The following is a 14,562-nucleotide window of genomic DNA, read 5'->3' as shown; positions in this document are numbered from 1 at the left end:
AAATAATTTGATTAATCTTAAAAACTATTATAATATTTTTTTGTTATTATTAAATCAAAATTTAATAAATTATTATAAAATATGATTAAATGAGAATCATTAATTTAATTTTATTCCGATAATATGTGATTGTAAGAAAAAAAGTTGTAATAACTTACCTAATTCATGAAATATAAATTTATTAAAGAAATTATACTTAACAAATTTTTTTAGAACTATCTTATTATTATTAAATCAAAATAAAACCAACCATTTGTATTTGATCAAATCTAATAATCGTTGATATGAAAATAGTGATAAGATATTATAAGGAAAAAAAGAAAAATCTAAATATAACATCTCTTATTAAAATTTTTGGGATTAAAAAAGAGAGTTAAAGAGCGCTAATATAGGTTTACCAAAAAAAAAATAAAAAATAAAAAAAATGAGCGCTAATATAAACTAACCGTAGAGAAGCAAAGCCAACCCTACCGCCAAACGAGTCCTGCCCTAAAAATTGAACCCGTTGTTGGGTGCAAAGCGAAGCTGAGTGTAACATGGGAACCTCTTCAAACCGAAGCGCCACCGTGCACAAGGACGTTGACTATGCACAGTACTTCTGCACCTATGCTTTCCTTTACCATCAGAAGGAGATGCTCTCCGATCGGGTTCGCATGGATTCTTACTTTAATGCCATTTTTGAGAACAAACGTCACTTCATTGGAAAGGTCAGTTTCTATATTACGCATGTTTGGTTATAAGAAATTCCAAAAAAATGGAATTTGATTTTGTAATTTTGGTTAACAAAATAAAAAAACCCGTGAAATTAGATAAACATTAACCCAGCTTCAATACTGTGGAATGGGTCCGCGTTTATGAATTTTTTTTTTGTGAGCTGGAAATTTCTGAATTAATAAAAAGAAAATTCTAATGTCAATGATGATGCATGATTATACAGCTATAGAAATGGATTAAGGATTAAGATAGAATCTTTGGTTCTAACATGTGCTATTGTATTATAATTTCAATGGGTTCGTTCGGTTTGTTGCTTGTACTTTATATTATATATGTGGGAGTGATTTTGGACTGACTTGGTGAGTCAAATGAGAAGACTGTTTTGGATGTGGGAACTGGAAGTGGCATTCTTGCTATATGGTCAGCACAAGCAGGTGCAAAGAAGGTATATGCAGTGGAAGCTACCAAGATGTCAGAACACGCCCGTGCACTTGTCAAAGCAAATAATCTCGAAGGAATAGTTGAAGTCATCGAGGGCTCAATGGAGGATGTTACCTTGCCGGAGAAAGGTTAGAACTACTGGCTTTCTATATTTCCTATGTTCGAAGGTTTTTTTTCTTTTTTATTTCCATCTCTCTGTCTAGATTTTGCTTTGTTGGATATCTTTACGGTTGCCTTAAATGTTGTTGTATAACTTGCAGTTGACGTGATCATCTCTGAGTGGATGGGTTATTTTCTTCTGCGTGAATCTATGTTTGATTCAGTTATATGTGCTCGTGACCGCTGGCTCAAGCCAACAGGAGTGATGTATGTATTATCGTAACTATTATCCTGCCAGAAAGCGAAAAGAGAGTATTTTGATACATGTACATGAATTGATGTTTAGTGACTTGCTTCTTGACATGCTTCTACTCCATACCCATTCTTCATTATGTGTTTTTAGCTTCTGTTAAAATGAATATTACCTAGTTCATTCTTCATATAGCAATTTCCATCTTGCTCTTGGATTTGGCTATGAGATGCACTGAAGTATTTTAAGTATTTGGTTATATTTCTATATTGTATATGCAAAATGTTGTTAATAGTTAATTTTTATAATTAACCTTAAATCTCGAAGTCTTTGTTGATGTGCTTAAAACAATACGACACATAATGCAGAAAGTTTTGTTCTGTGTATCATATTCTTTAGTTTTCAACAGAATAGGGGAAGTCTCAAAATCAGTAACCATTAATCAACAAAATACAGTGCTATAACCATACACAATGAACTAAATATAAAACTTTTCTATAACTTGAGATAAAAGAATATGGAATGTAACTATTTAACTTGGCATGTTGTGCTTACCATGGTCTTTTCTGTACGTTAACAACAGGGATAACTTACATGTATAAATGGTTTAGTTATTGCCTCTGAAGATAACCGCTTGTCATGAAACTGAGATGGTTATGATGATAACTATGAAAATCCATATTGTGTGTGAGTAATTCTTTAGTGGCTTTTGGTGTTACCTTTGCAATTGGTGATCTAAGATACTTTAGCTTCACAGGTATCCCAGTCATGCACGTATGTGGATAGCACCTATGAGGACTGGGATAGGAGATCACAAAATGGGTGATTACCAATCAACTATGGATGATTGGCACAACTTTGTTGATGAAACAAAGACCTACTATAGCGTTGATATGAGCACTTTAACGAAGCCTTTTTCAGAGGAGCAGAGAAAATACTATCTACAGGCAAGTTGTATGCTTGGTGCACCCTAAGTGTAATGGTATGCTTTTAGTTGAATAAAATTTGATCTTGTTTGGGAGTCTGTCAGCTCTTATAATTAATTTGGTCTCTGTATCTGTCTAAAATTAGTGAAATATGCGTAAAAGTTAAATTTGGTATTGTTATCATGGTTGCCAAAATCGCGTACTAGCTCGTAGAAATGCACAATTCTATGTGTTCAACAGACTTGAATGGTCTTGATAAGACTAGCAAAATTTATCAGAGATTAACGCAACAACAGAGATTAACGCAACAACAACAGTAATTTGGCCCAGAGAACTGTATTTTTCTGTATTTATATTAATAAGGAAAAAACAATTACACAGACAGTTCAACATCTAAAGAAACGAAGGAAAAATTACAATGACTTCCACATATAAGATCCTAATTAAGAGACTGATTCAGTGCATTTATAGAGGCACTGATCTCTCCCAAGAACTCCCAAATTCCAGCCTACCCTAATTCTTGCCTTCTAAGTCTATATAACCATTAGCTTGTGCTCCCTGCCACATCAGCCACCTTCTCTCCTACAACAGAATTTCCACTAACAGAATTCCCACGCAAGGCAACATTCACAACAATATTCCCTTTCACCTCAGCTGAGTCAGCACTTTGGTATGATTGTCTATGACGCTTCCTATAATAAACCTTCAATCTTATCAATACTCCCCCCCCCCCCCCCCCCAAGACTATCACCTTGTCCTCAAGGTGGAAATCAGGAAATTGGCAATGGATTTGGGCTGAATCTTCCCAAGTTTTTTCAAATGATGGTAATTGAACCCATTTAATCAAAACCTTCGTTCTGCCAACTGAATTTTTGCGCCATTGTAAAACAGCTTCTGGTTGGACTTGGAGCTCCCAATCCTCTGCTATCATGGGGGGCAATGGTTGTAACACAACTGAGGGTGAGACTACCTTTTTTAAAAGCGAGACGTGAAACACATCATGAACCTTACAATCTTCTGGCAACTTTAACTTGTAAGCAACAACACCAATGCGGGCAACAACTTCATAAGGCCAAATCCATTGCCAATCCATACAAACGGGAACTAAGCTTTTTGTTTAATTTTTTAGCCAACGAACGCAGCCTATAAGGTTGAAGTTTAAGGTAGACCATATCCCCTACCTGAAATTCCACATCCCTTTGATGATGATCAGATTTTGTTTGCATGCGATTTTGTGAAATCACAAGATGCTACTGCAATTCTTGTAAAATCAAATCTCTGTCTTGTAGCATAGTAGTCACCTCATCTACAGGGGAAATAGCAAAGCTAGATCTGAATAGAATGGGTGGATCACAACCATATAGTGCCTTAAAAGGGCTGGTTCCAGTGGCGCTTTTGAAAGTGGTATTGTACTAGAACTCGGCCCAATGTAGCCAAGAGGGCCAGGTTCTGGGTTTTGGGGAACAAAAACATCTCAAATAATCCTCTAAGCATCTATGTACTTCAGCTTAGTGCCACTACAACGAAATAACTCAGAGCAAAATGAGCTAAGGGACACCCTATCTCTGTCACTGACGTTGGAAGAAGGGAACCCGTGCAACCTAACAACCTCTTTGATAAAAATTACTGCAACCTCTTTAGCCGTGTATGGATGCTTCAGAGCAATTAAGTGGGCATATTTAGATAAGCGATCCACTACTACAAGAATTGTGTCCACACCTTGGACCTTGGGTAACCCACCAATAAAGTCCATAGATATATCCGACCACACCCTGGGGATAAGGTCGAAATTTTATTCTGTTGACAAATAGAGCAGACTACTACACACTCCTTCCCAATACACCAAGCTTGTTACCCTTTTGAATGTTCTCAAGAAACCAGAATGTCCTCCCACAAGCGAGTCATGAAATTCATGCAGCATTAGAGGAATAAATTTAGAGTGTTTAGCTAAGACTAACCTGCCAAAGTAAAACAACCTACCTCCACGTAGATTGAACCCAGAATGAGCCTGCAAATTGACTAAAAGATCTTGGATAATACCCTTCATTTTGTCATCTCCTTGTAACTCTCGTTCCAACTCCTCATACGTGGTAGCATCTACGCATGATAAGGAAAAACACCGCAAGTTTTGGGACAATGGATCCGCAACCACATTTTCTTTCCCGGGTTGATATTGAATTTCAAAGTCATATCCTAGGAGCTTAGAGATCCACTTTTGTTGGTCTTCTCCCAAAACCCTCTGATCCATAAGGAATTTAAGGCTTTTTTGATCAGTTTTAATGATAAAATGTCGGCCCAAAAGATACGGTCTCCATTTTTGGACAGCCAACACAATTGCCATTAACTCCTTTTCATAAACGGATTTTTCCATGGCTCTTGAAGAAAAAGCCTGGTTGATAAAACTAATGGGCCGATTCCCCTGTGTAAGAACAGCCCCCACCCTTTTTCTAGAGGCGTCCGTGACCACTGTGAAAGGTTGATTAAAATTCGGGTAGTGCAAGGACAGGGACAGAACACATGGCTGCCTTTAACTGTTCGAAGGCACATTGGGCTTCAGGACCCCAAAGAAAAGCATCTTTCTTTAATAAATCAGTTAGGGGCCTTGCTATTTTTCCATAATCTTAGACAAACTTCCTGTAATAACCTGTTAGCCCCAAGAATCCTCTCAACCCCTTCAAATTTTTGGGAACTGGCCATTGAGACATAGCTTCAATCTTCTTCGGGTCTACCTTCACACCATCACTAGAAATTATGTGGCCAAGGTATTCAATCTGACTTTGCCCAAAGCTACATTTTTTTTTATTTGCCACCAACTGATGCTGCCGTAAAAGATTCAATATTAATCTGAGGTGTTGTAGATGCTCAGTCTTGCTGCTGCTACAGACCAAGATGTCGTTAAAAAACACCAAGACAAATTTGCGCAGATAAGGCTTTAATATCTCATTCATCATAGATTGGAAGGTAGATGGAGCATTGGTGAGCCCAAAAGGCATCACCATATACTCATAATGACCCTCATGGGTCCTGAATGTAGTTTTGGGAATGTCTTCCTCGCGCATTCTGATATGGAGATATCCAGATTTGAGATCCAACTTTGAATATAGAGTAGATCCTCCCAGTTCATCCATTAGTTCCTCAATAATGGGGATTGGGAATTTATCTGGTATTATGAGCTTATTGAGGGCTCTATAATCTACACAAACTCGCTAGCTTCTGTCTTTTTTTCGCACTAGAATTACTGGGCTTGAGAAGGGCACAGGGTCGTATCATTCTTGCATTCAACGACTCAGATACCAATGTTTCAATTAAAGACTTTTGGTAATGGGGATACCTGTAAGGTCTTATGTTTGGCACCTCACTCCCAGGTTTAAGCTCAATGGCGTGATCTTGACGACGATGAGGTGGCAAGCTTTTAGGTTGTTGAAATACATCTTCAAATTCTTCTAACATTGGGTTTAGCTCCCTCCAACTCACGTCTTTTGTTGTCTGTCTATTTCGAACCCACTGGGACTCGAGCAAACACCCTTGACCCTTCACTTGTAACGTGTTTAGCATGGATCGAATAGAGGCCAATGCCCTTTTGCTAGAAAGAGACGGGTCACCTCGTAAAATGACTTCATTCCCTTGCGTTTGGAACTTCAACGTCAACTTGTTGAAATCTGCGGCAATTTCCCCTAAGCTCTTCAGCCATTCCACCCCAAGGATAACTTCCTCCTCATAGTTCGAATACAACAAATCATGACTCGTTTGTAAATCTTGAATTTGTAGCTCCACCTGACGACAAACCCCCTGGCTCCCCATTTTATAACCATCGCCCAATTCCACCTTGAAGCTTGTATCTTCAACGGTAAGCCCCAACCTTTCCGCTATCTGTCGATTGATGAGGTTGTTTATGGCTCCATTATCAACCAACATAGTTACCTTTTTCCCTTTAATCATCCCCCATAGCAACATACTTTGGTTCGAAGAGAGCCCTAAGACACTGTAGACTAAGAGTTGTAGAACTTCCTCTTCGGGTTGCTGTTCATCCACTACTCTTTGCTTGCCTTCGTCTTGTTCCTCCTCCTCTGTTGCTTCCATGCCTTCTTCATCAATCACCAACAACTGTAGCTGTGCGTTTCGACACCGATGATTGTGATCTCACTTTTTCTCACACTTGAAGCAAAAGCCCCTTCGCATCCGATCTTGGAGCTCAGCTTGGGAGAGTCTTCTTCCATTACCCCTCACATTATTGCTTCCAGATCCCTCTAGAATTCGAGAATCCCCATTTGCTGCCATGTTCTCTAAGCGATTTGGGGCTCCTCCTCCAAAACGCATGTCATTTGATATTGTTCCAGACATTCGCATTTCAACAAGTTGCGTTTGATTTGCATTAGTGGGCATGTGCTTGACATGTGACCCACTCATAGTCCCTTAACTTGTCTGATTCGAACGGCCCAACCCAATTCCCTTTACAGCCCATGGCACCCCAAACCCATCAGCCATCCAAGCCATGTTTCTCCTTTCTAACCTCATGGTCTCCTTCATCAGCTCCGATAAGGTGTTGATGTTACTCTGCATTAATTCCGTTCGAAGACTTTCACAGACACCGTGCAACCAAATCTCCTTGACCATTGCTTCATCAGCATAGTGAAGGGGGCTGATTATACGCTCAAACTTAGCCCTATAAGCTGCAGCAGTGCTGTCTGTTTCAGACCCATAAGCTCTTGATAGGGGCTTCCTGTTACTTTTAGTTGGAAACAATCCATCACGTTTGCTCGGAAATCGCCCCAAGAGGCGTTTGGATTGCTGCGCTCCTAAACGAAGAACCAATTCAGGGCGTTACCGTCAAGAACGATCATGACAACGTCATTTTTGCGAAGACGCTCTTCCATTGCTTCCAAACAATTGTCCATGTTCCGGGTAAGAACCATTCAAAGCACTCCAAGGATCGGAGTGCTCTGATACCAGTTGATAAGACTGGCAAAATTTATCAGAGATTAACGCAACAACAACAGTAGTTTGGCCCAGAGAACTGGATTTTTCTGTATTTATATTAATTAGGAAAAAAAATTACACAGACAGTTCAACAACTAAAGAAACGAAGGAAAAATTACAATGACTTCCACATATAAGATCCTAATTAAGAGACTGGTTTAGTGCAATTATAGAGGCACTGATCTCTCCCAAGAACTCCCAAATTCCAGCCTGCCCTTATTCATGCCTTCTAAGTCTCTATAACCATCAGCTTGTGCTCCGTGCCACGTCAACCACCTTATCTCCTATAACAGAATTTCCACTAACAGAATTCCCACGCAAGGCAACATTCACAGCAATATTCCCTCTCACCTCAGCTGAGTCAACACTTTGGTGTGATTCTCTATGACGCTTCCTATAATAAACCTTCAAAGGAGTCTTATCAGATCCTAACCCCAACTTGGAACTTGTTTTTCTGGGATTGCGGTAGGAGCGAAAGCAGTGGAATCATGCATTCTAAGATCCTACAAGAACGCTAACTTGTGTAATAAAAAAATTACTTTACCTACCCAAACTTAAATCCAATTTCAGAAACCCTTATCCAGCCTTTACATTGTGCGGGGGTGTACTTCCCTTGTGATCCTAAACTTAACACCTTGTTCTGCTTCGACGGAGTGCAACTGTGAGTGGTATACATAGTTATTGTTAGAGTTATATAAAATCATTAATGTAACCTCATCCAACAGCTTAAGCTTTTGGGTTAAATTGATTTTTTACATGGTATCAGAGCCTCAGTGTCACGGGTTCGATCCTCACCGCCCTCACTTTCTCTTGTGGAATTTCTTAGTACAGATAGATTGGGTCTGATGCATCATCCACCCTTCAAGCCCAATGGACTCTCGTGTGAGGGGGAGTGTTAGAGTTATATAAAACCATTAATATAACTTCACCCAACAGCTTAAGCTTTTGGGTTGAATTGGTTCTTTACGGTTATCAATTGCGGCACAGAAGCATGCAATTCTGCTACAGTAGTGGATTGCAGACCACCACCGCGCCTTACCGCTCCGCAACGCTAGAGAGAAAAGTTGTGGCTGTTGCACTATTCCGCCAGCAACCCACTATAGCGTTTCAGGGTCGGCTACATCGCAATCTGCATTTGATAACTATGATGGTGTGCGATTGTGTTTTGGGGAGCTGTGAAGGATTTGCAACCATGTGCAAGTGTGTGTTGGGCTTCTGTTCAAGTAGGTGGCTGGATGCTGCATCCCTGTGATTGTGTGAAACTGTGGGTGCATTGTATCTTTTTGGCTGTATTTGTATTAGGTTTATGTTTTTGGGTGCTCTTCTCTTACCATATGCCTCTGATTTGTTCTGGTTTTTGCTTCTGTGATTGAGTGATTTGATAATGAATCTCTATGATTTGTTCTGGGTTGACTGTTAGACTAAGGCTTCTATTTTAGTGGTCTGTCATTTTTCCTCTTGTTCCTCTCTAGATTTCTTTTATTCAAAATGTCATTCTCCTTTGAGTGTTTAGTCATTTGAGTTGCCACTTTGTTTATTTAGAAGGCATGTACGTTCTTACGAACTTAAATGCGTTACACAGATTGAGTTAGAAAACTTTTAAAGTTGTTTTTACTTATTTGTGTTATTTTCTATGTACACATGTGTTCTTGATTATAACTGTATATATTCGGTAGGATCTTACATTTCACATTACGATCTCATGTTTTATGTCTACTTCCTTTGTCTGATCCTTGGTAGGACCTACAAGTTTGACGACCTTGATTATTGTTTCACCTCAAGGAATTGCATAAAATTAAAATATATGGTGTTTAAATGATGAGTTTGATTTGTGGGTTCTTACATAAGTGAATGCAACACATCCAAACGGGCTTCTAGAGGGCGAACCAAAAGATAAAATAAGAGGATAAATTTGGATTTATGCCAGGAAGATGTACCATGGAAGCCATTTTCTTGATGCGACAACTAATGGAAAGATATCGAGAAAAGAAGAAGGACTTACATATGGTGTTCATAGACCTTGAGAAAGCATACGATAGGGTTCTAAGGAAAGTTTTATGGTGGGTTCTGGAGAAGAAAAAGGTACCATCAAAGTATGTAAAGGCAATCAAGGATATGTATGATGGGGCTACTACATGTGTGAAAGTTTGTAATGGAACATCAAGTTATTTCCCTATCACGGTAGGTGTACACCAAGGGTCGGCTCTAAGTCCTTATCTCTTTGCCTTAGTTATGGATGAACTAACAAAAGATATTCAAGAGGAAGTGCCATGGTGTATGCTTTTTGCATACGATATTGTGCTTATTGATGAGAGCAAGGATGGTGTTAATAGAAAACTTGAATTGTGGAGAAGCACATTGGAATCTAAAGGATTCACATTAAGTCGAAGCAAGACTGAGTATCTGAAGTGTGAGTTTTCTCTGGCAAGAGATGTAGACCAAGATCATGTGCATCTAAGTGGTCAAGAGGTACCCAAGAAAGATGCTTTTAAATACCTGGGCTCCATTTTGCAAAAAGGTGGAGAGATTGATGAGGATGTAAATCATAGAATCAGAGCAGGGTGGATGAAATGGCGCAGTGCATCTGGGTTTTTGTGTGACCACAAAATCCCCCTAAAGTTAAAAAGAAAATTCTATAAAACAGTAGTAAAACCTGCAATGCTATATGGAGCTGAATGCTGACCAGCACATAGGCAACATGAGCATAAAATGGGAGTAGCAGAAATGAGGATGTTAAGGTGGATGTGTGGTTATACGAGGATGAATAAGATAAGAAATGAAGATATTCAACGAAAGGTAGGAGTACTACCGGTGGCTGAGAAGATGAGAGAACAGAGATTGAGGTGGTTTGGGAACATAATGAGAAGGCCCCTGGATGCTTCTGTAAGAACAGAAGTTTGTTACCAAGAGCTCAATACAATAAGAGGTAGAGGTAGACCGAAACTTACTTGGGGAAATGTAGTAAAACAAGATTTAATGGAGTGGGATATAGATTGGCGGACGGTATGCCTTAGAACGGAATGGAGAAAAGCTGTAAGCATGGTGGAGGGTTAGACCCGTTATTCTTATGTTCCAGATGGTCCCTTTTTAGTCCTTTTGCCCTTCATTTCCCCCTCTTCTTCTTTTCCCTTTCTTTTTTACTTTTATATATATATATATATATATATATATATTATTACTATTCTATTTATTTATTTTTATTTTTACTTTTATGTTTCTTTTTTTTCAACTTTTTTGTATCTTTCATTTGGGTTCATCTACCACCGACCCCAATTAATTTGGGATAAAGGTGTTGTTGATGTTGATGTTGATTGAATTTTCTATCACTTGAAACTGATTTATGCTTGATGTGATTTCTACAGACATCATTGTGGAACAACCTTCATCCACATCAAGTCATAGGAACTGCTGCAATAATAAAGGAAATTGATTGTTTGACTGCCACAGTGGCTGATATAGAGAAAGTCAGATCAAAGTTTTCTTTATCAATAACCATCGAAAACACAAAGTTGTGTGGATTTGCAGGGTGGTTTGATGTACATTTTAGGGTAAGCTACTCTGACCTTTTAATGGCATTATAGCTATCAAATATCATAAATCTCATTGTTTCCTATTTTTGCTCACCAGGGTAGAAGCGAGGATCCAGCTGAACATGAGATTGAGTTAACTACAGCTCCCAGCGTAGATTACAATACGCACTGGGGCCAACAGGTTTGTGCTGCTGCATAAATTTGTTGGTGGTTGATTTGTCCACGAAATAAATTGTTAGTATCATTTTGTTTAATCTAGATTCATTACTTCGAGAACAGTTAGAACATCATTGAAGTAGCAGATGGTCCTTGTTTTAAGTTCCTCAAATTGGTTGTTCTATTATTAAAATATAACCTAGAATTTTTATGGAGAAAGAGAGACAGAGGCAGAGGCTTAACATCCATACTTTCTATGTGGGGCGTTTATTCTTTCTATGTGGCAATTTATCTGTTTGAGTCCTAACCTAGGGCCTTTGACCTTCATTCAACTGTATGATAATGTTAGTCTAATCATATATTTTAATCTTGGACAGGTTTTCCTCTTGCATCCTTCTACCCATGTGAGTGAAGGTGATAATTTAAGTGTTTCTTTCCTAATGAGTCGCTCAAAGGAAAACCATCGTTTGATGGAGGTTGAGCTTGGGTGTGAGATTCAACAGCATTCTGGCAAGCTTATTGCACCCTTCAAAAATAAGTACTACGTAGAATGACGGTTTGAACTCACTGCTCTGGGGCTTCAAGCATTATATAAGGTGGATTCTCTAGCCCATGATGCTTCTTGAATGGTGTTATTATATAGTTACACTAGAAGCCGCTAGTTTTATCATATCCTTCCGGTTTGATTATAACCTCCACTTTTATCAACATCAACATCAACAATACTTTTATTCCAAATTAATTGGGGTTGGTGATAGATGAACCCAAATGAAAGATATAAAAAGGTTGAAAAAAGAAACATAAAATTAAAAATAAAAATAAATAAATAGAATAGTAATATTATATATATATAAAAAAGTAAAAAAGAAAGGGAAAAGAAGAAGAGGGGGAAATGAAGGGGAAAAGGACTAAAAAAGGACTATCTGGAACATAGGAATAACAACAGGTCTAATCCTCTACCATGTTTATAGTTTTTCTCTATTCCGTTCTAAGGCATATCGTCCGCCATCCTATATCTCACTCCATTAAATCTTGTTTTACTATCTTCCCCCAAGTAAGTTTCGGTCTACCTCTACCTCTTATTGTGTTGAGCTCTTGGTAACAAACTTCTGTTCTTACAGAAGCATCCAGGGGCCTTCTCATTACGTGCCCAAACCACCTCAATCTCTGTTCTCTCATCTTCTCAGCCATCGGTAGTACTCCTACCTTTCGTCGAATATCTTCATTTCTTATCTTATCCATCCTCGTATAACCACACATCCACCTTAACATCCTCATCTCTGCTACTCTCATTTTATGCTCATGTTGCCTATGTGCTGGCCAGCATTCAGCTCCATATAGCATTGTAGTTCTTATTGCTGTTTTATAGAATTTTCCTTTTAACTTAAGGGAGATTTTGCGGTCACACAAAAACCCAGATGCATTGCGCCATTTCATCCACCCTGCTCTGATTCTATGATTTACATCCTCATCAATCTCTCCACCTTTTTGCAAAATGGAGCCCAGGTTTTTAAAAGCATATTTCTTGGGTACCTCTTGACCACTTAGATGCACAGGATCTTGGTCTACATCTCTTGCCAGAGAAAACTCACACTTCAGATACTCAGTCTTGCTTCAACTTTTATAACCTCCACTTTTATAAAAGAAATATTTTGATTATATTTAGAAATTGAAAAAAATTTGGTCATATATTGATATGAATCTCACCAAGAATAGTGAGATCCAAGACCAATTTAGTTAAGATCATTTCTATAATCAGGAATTTAAACAAGAAATAAAGAACCTTGGCCCGTTACGTATGGAAGATAAGAACCAAAGGTATAAAGAAAGATAAAGACGCCACACTCAAGAAAGAAGAAGGTGAGTGATAAGTCTAGTTTGAACGCCACAAGAACAAGCTTTTTGATAAGTTCAGAGTTCTCGATAAGAACCAAAGAGAAGAAACCTCTATTGATATTATAATTTCAAAGTCTGATTACAAGAGTTGTATCCTCCCTTATTTATACTTGGAACATTCCTCCAAGAATAGGAAATGACTAACAAATGAAAAGACACTAATTTAAAGTTGACAACTTGAAAAAAGGAAAAGACTCTAATCAGCCCACTAAACATTAATGATATTGAAAATTGCTAATTATTCCACTCAACCTCCCTTGCATTGATAACATTAACTAAATTCTGATTATGAATAAATTTGGACTTGATGTCTTCATGATTAGCTCATATTTGCTGGATCAACCCACTAAGAGTTTCTTTAAACTTCTTGACCCTTGACCTTGTGATTTGCCCATTTGGTAATTGTAATGGATCATTGAGTGTTGTCTCCTTGTTCATATCATATATGCTAGTTTATTTTTTTTCATGTTATAAATTTTTTACGTGTCAGGTTGGATAGTTTTTTTTTTTCCAGCATTTTTGTTAATAATAATTTTTCCAATTAAAATGAGGTCTATTAAAAGTCCAATTCCTTAATTGGTTTATCATATGAAGTTTAGGTCTTCAAATAATAACTAAGTAGCTATCCTCATTTTGTCTTTAATATTTTTTCATCAGGAGTGAGCGTTACATGATTTGTCATCATGGGGAAACTGTATGGTTATCAATGTGGGGGTTGCATGAGTTCATCATTAAATTGGAGAAAAGCAGTTGGCGCTATTTAGAACAATTTTGGTTCTTCCAATCATTTGGTTGACTTGCGATGCCCAAGGACTTTATTCTTACCTGACTTTGTACTTTTTGGTTAATCATCTGTTGGATTCCTGATGCTTTTTATTTTGGTGTTCCATTACACAATTTTTTTTTTCTCTCAGCATTTATAATACGATGAAATTATAAATGTTGCAATCTCCCCAACAAGGTTAATTTTTTCTCTTGGCATTTATAATAGGCTTTGGATTTTGAATCATATAGTCATCCATGGAAAGTCCTTTTTTTATTTTATTTTTTAATATATGTCCTAAACATGGAGATTGTCTTGTGAACTCTGAGACTACTATACCTCTGCTAAGATTATAAATATTAAGTGTAGTCATTTGATTGGTTTGACCCGATGACCCGAGGATACTAGCAAAAACCAATCAAGAAAAATGGGGTTGGATTCAACAATTGGGTGTGATCGGGTAAAATTCAAATCCCAGCTCAAATCAAAATTAGATTGTTTCACGAACTAATGAACCCGATCTTCCTTCTGCGATGCTATTTTATTGCAACATACACGGGACATACATTACCTTGTGCATTGTATCATTGCCAGTGCCAAGTGAATCCTTTCGAACCCACCCCTTTTCTCCGTGCACGGCCCTATCTATGCTTTAACCTTCCTGGGCTTATCTCCACCTCCAAAATCTTTGGCACATTGTGGTTTATATCCTTGTACACCGTTTTTTTCTTCACTAGCTGGCTGCACCAAAAGCAAAACTTGCCGTCAATTAATTTCTAAAAGACAATCAAGCAATTCAATTATTAAATG

General features: G+C 38.0%; 1 protein-coding gene across 1 annotated transcript; it reads left to right on the top strand.

Annotated features, from left to right (window-relative positions):
* The first annotated feature begins 484 nt into the window (after positions 1-484).
* Positions 485-13,976, top strand: LOC133289138 (protein arginine N-methyltransferase PRMT10). The gene is made up of 8 exons (XM_061487010.1): positions 485-707; positions 1,091-1,283; positions 1,416-1,521; positions 2,262-2,451; positions 10,770-10,955; positions 11,035-11,118; positions 11,471-11,689; positions 13,647-13,976. Exons 1-7 carry the CDS (start codon positions 537-539, stop codon positions 11,645-11,647), a joined length of 1,107 nt encoding a protein of 368 aa, XP_061342994.1. The 5' UTR covers positions 485-536; the 3' UTR covers positions 11,648-11,689; positions 13,647-13,976.
* The last annotated feature ends 586 nt before the right edge of the window (positions 13,977-14,562 follow it).

The sequence above is a fragment of the Gastrolobium bilobum genome, unplaced genomic scaffold (genome assembly GCF_033153095.1).
Source record: "Gastrolobium bilobum isolate Gb01-03AN ecotype WA unplaced genomic scaffold, APGP_CSIRO_Gbil_v1 utg2174, whole genome shotgun sequence".
Lineage (NCBI taxonomy): Eukaryota > Viridiplantae > Streptophyta > Magnoliopsida > Fabales > Fabaceae > Gastrolobium > Gastrolobium bilobum.
The sequence above is the reverse complement of the archived record's forward strand: the minus strand, read 5'-3'. Positions and strand labels throughout refer to the sequence as shown.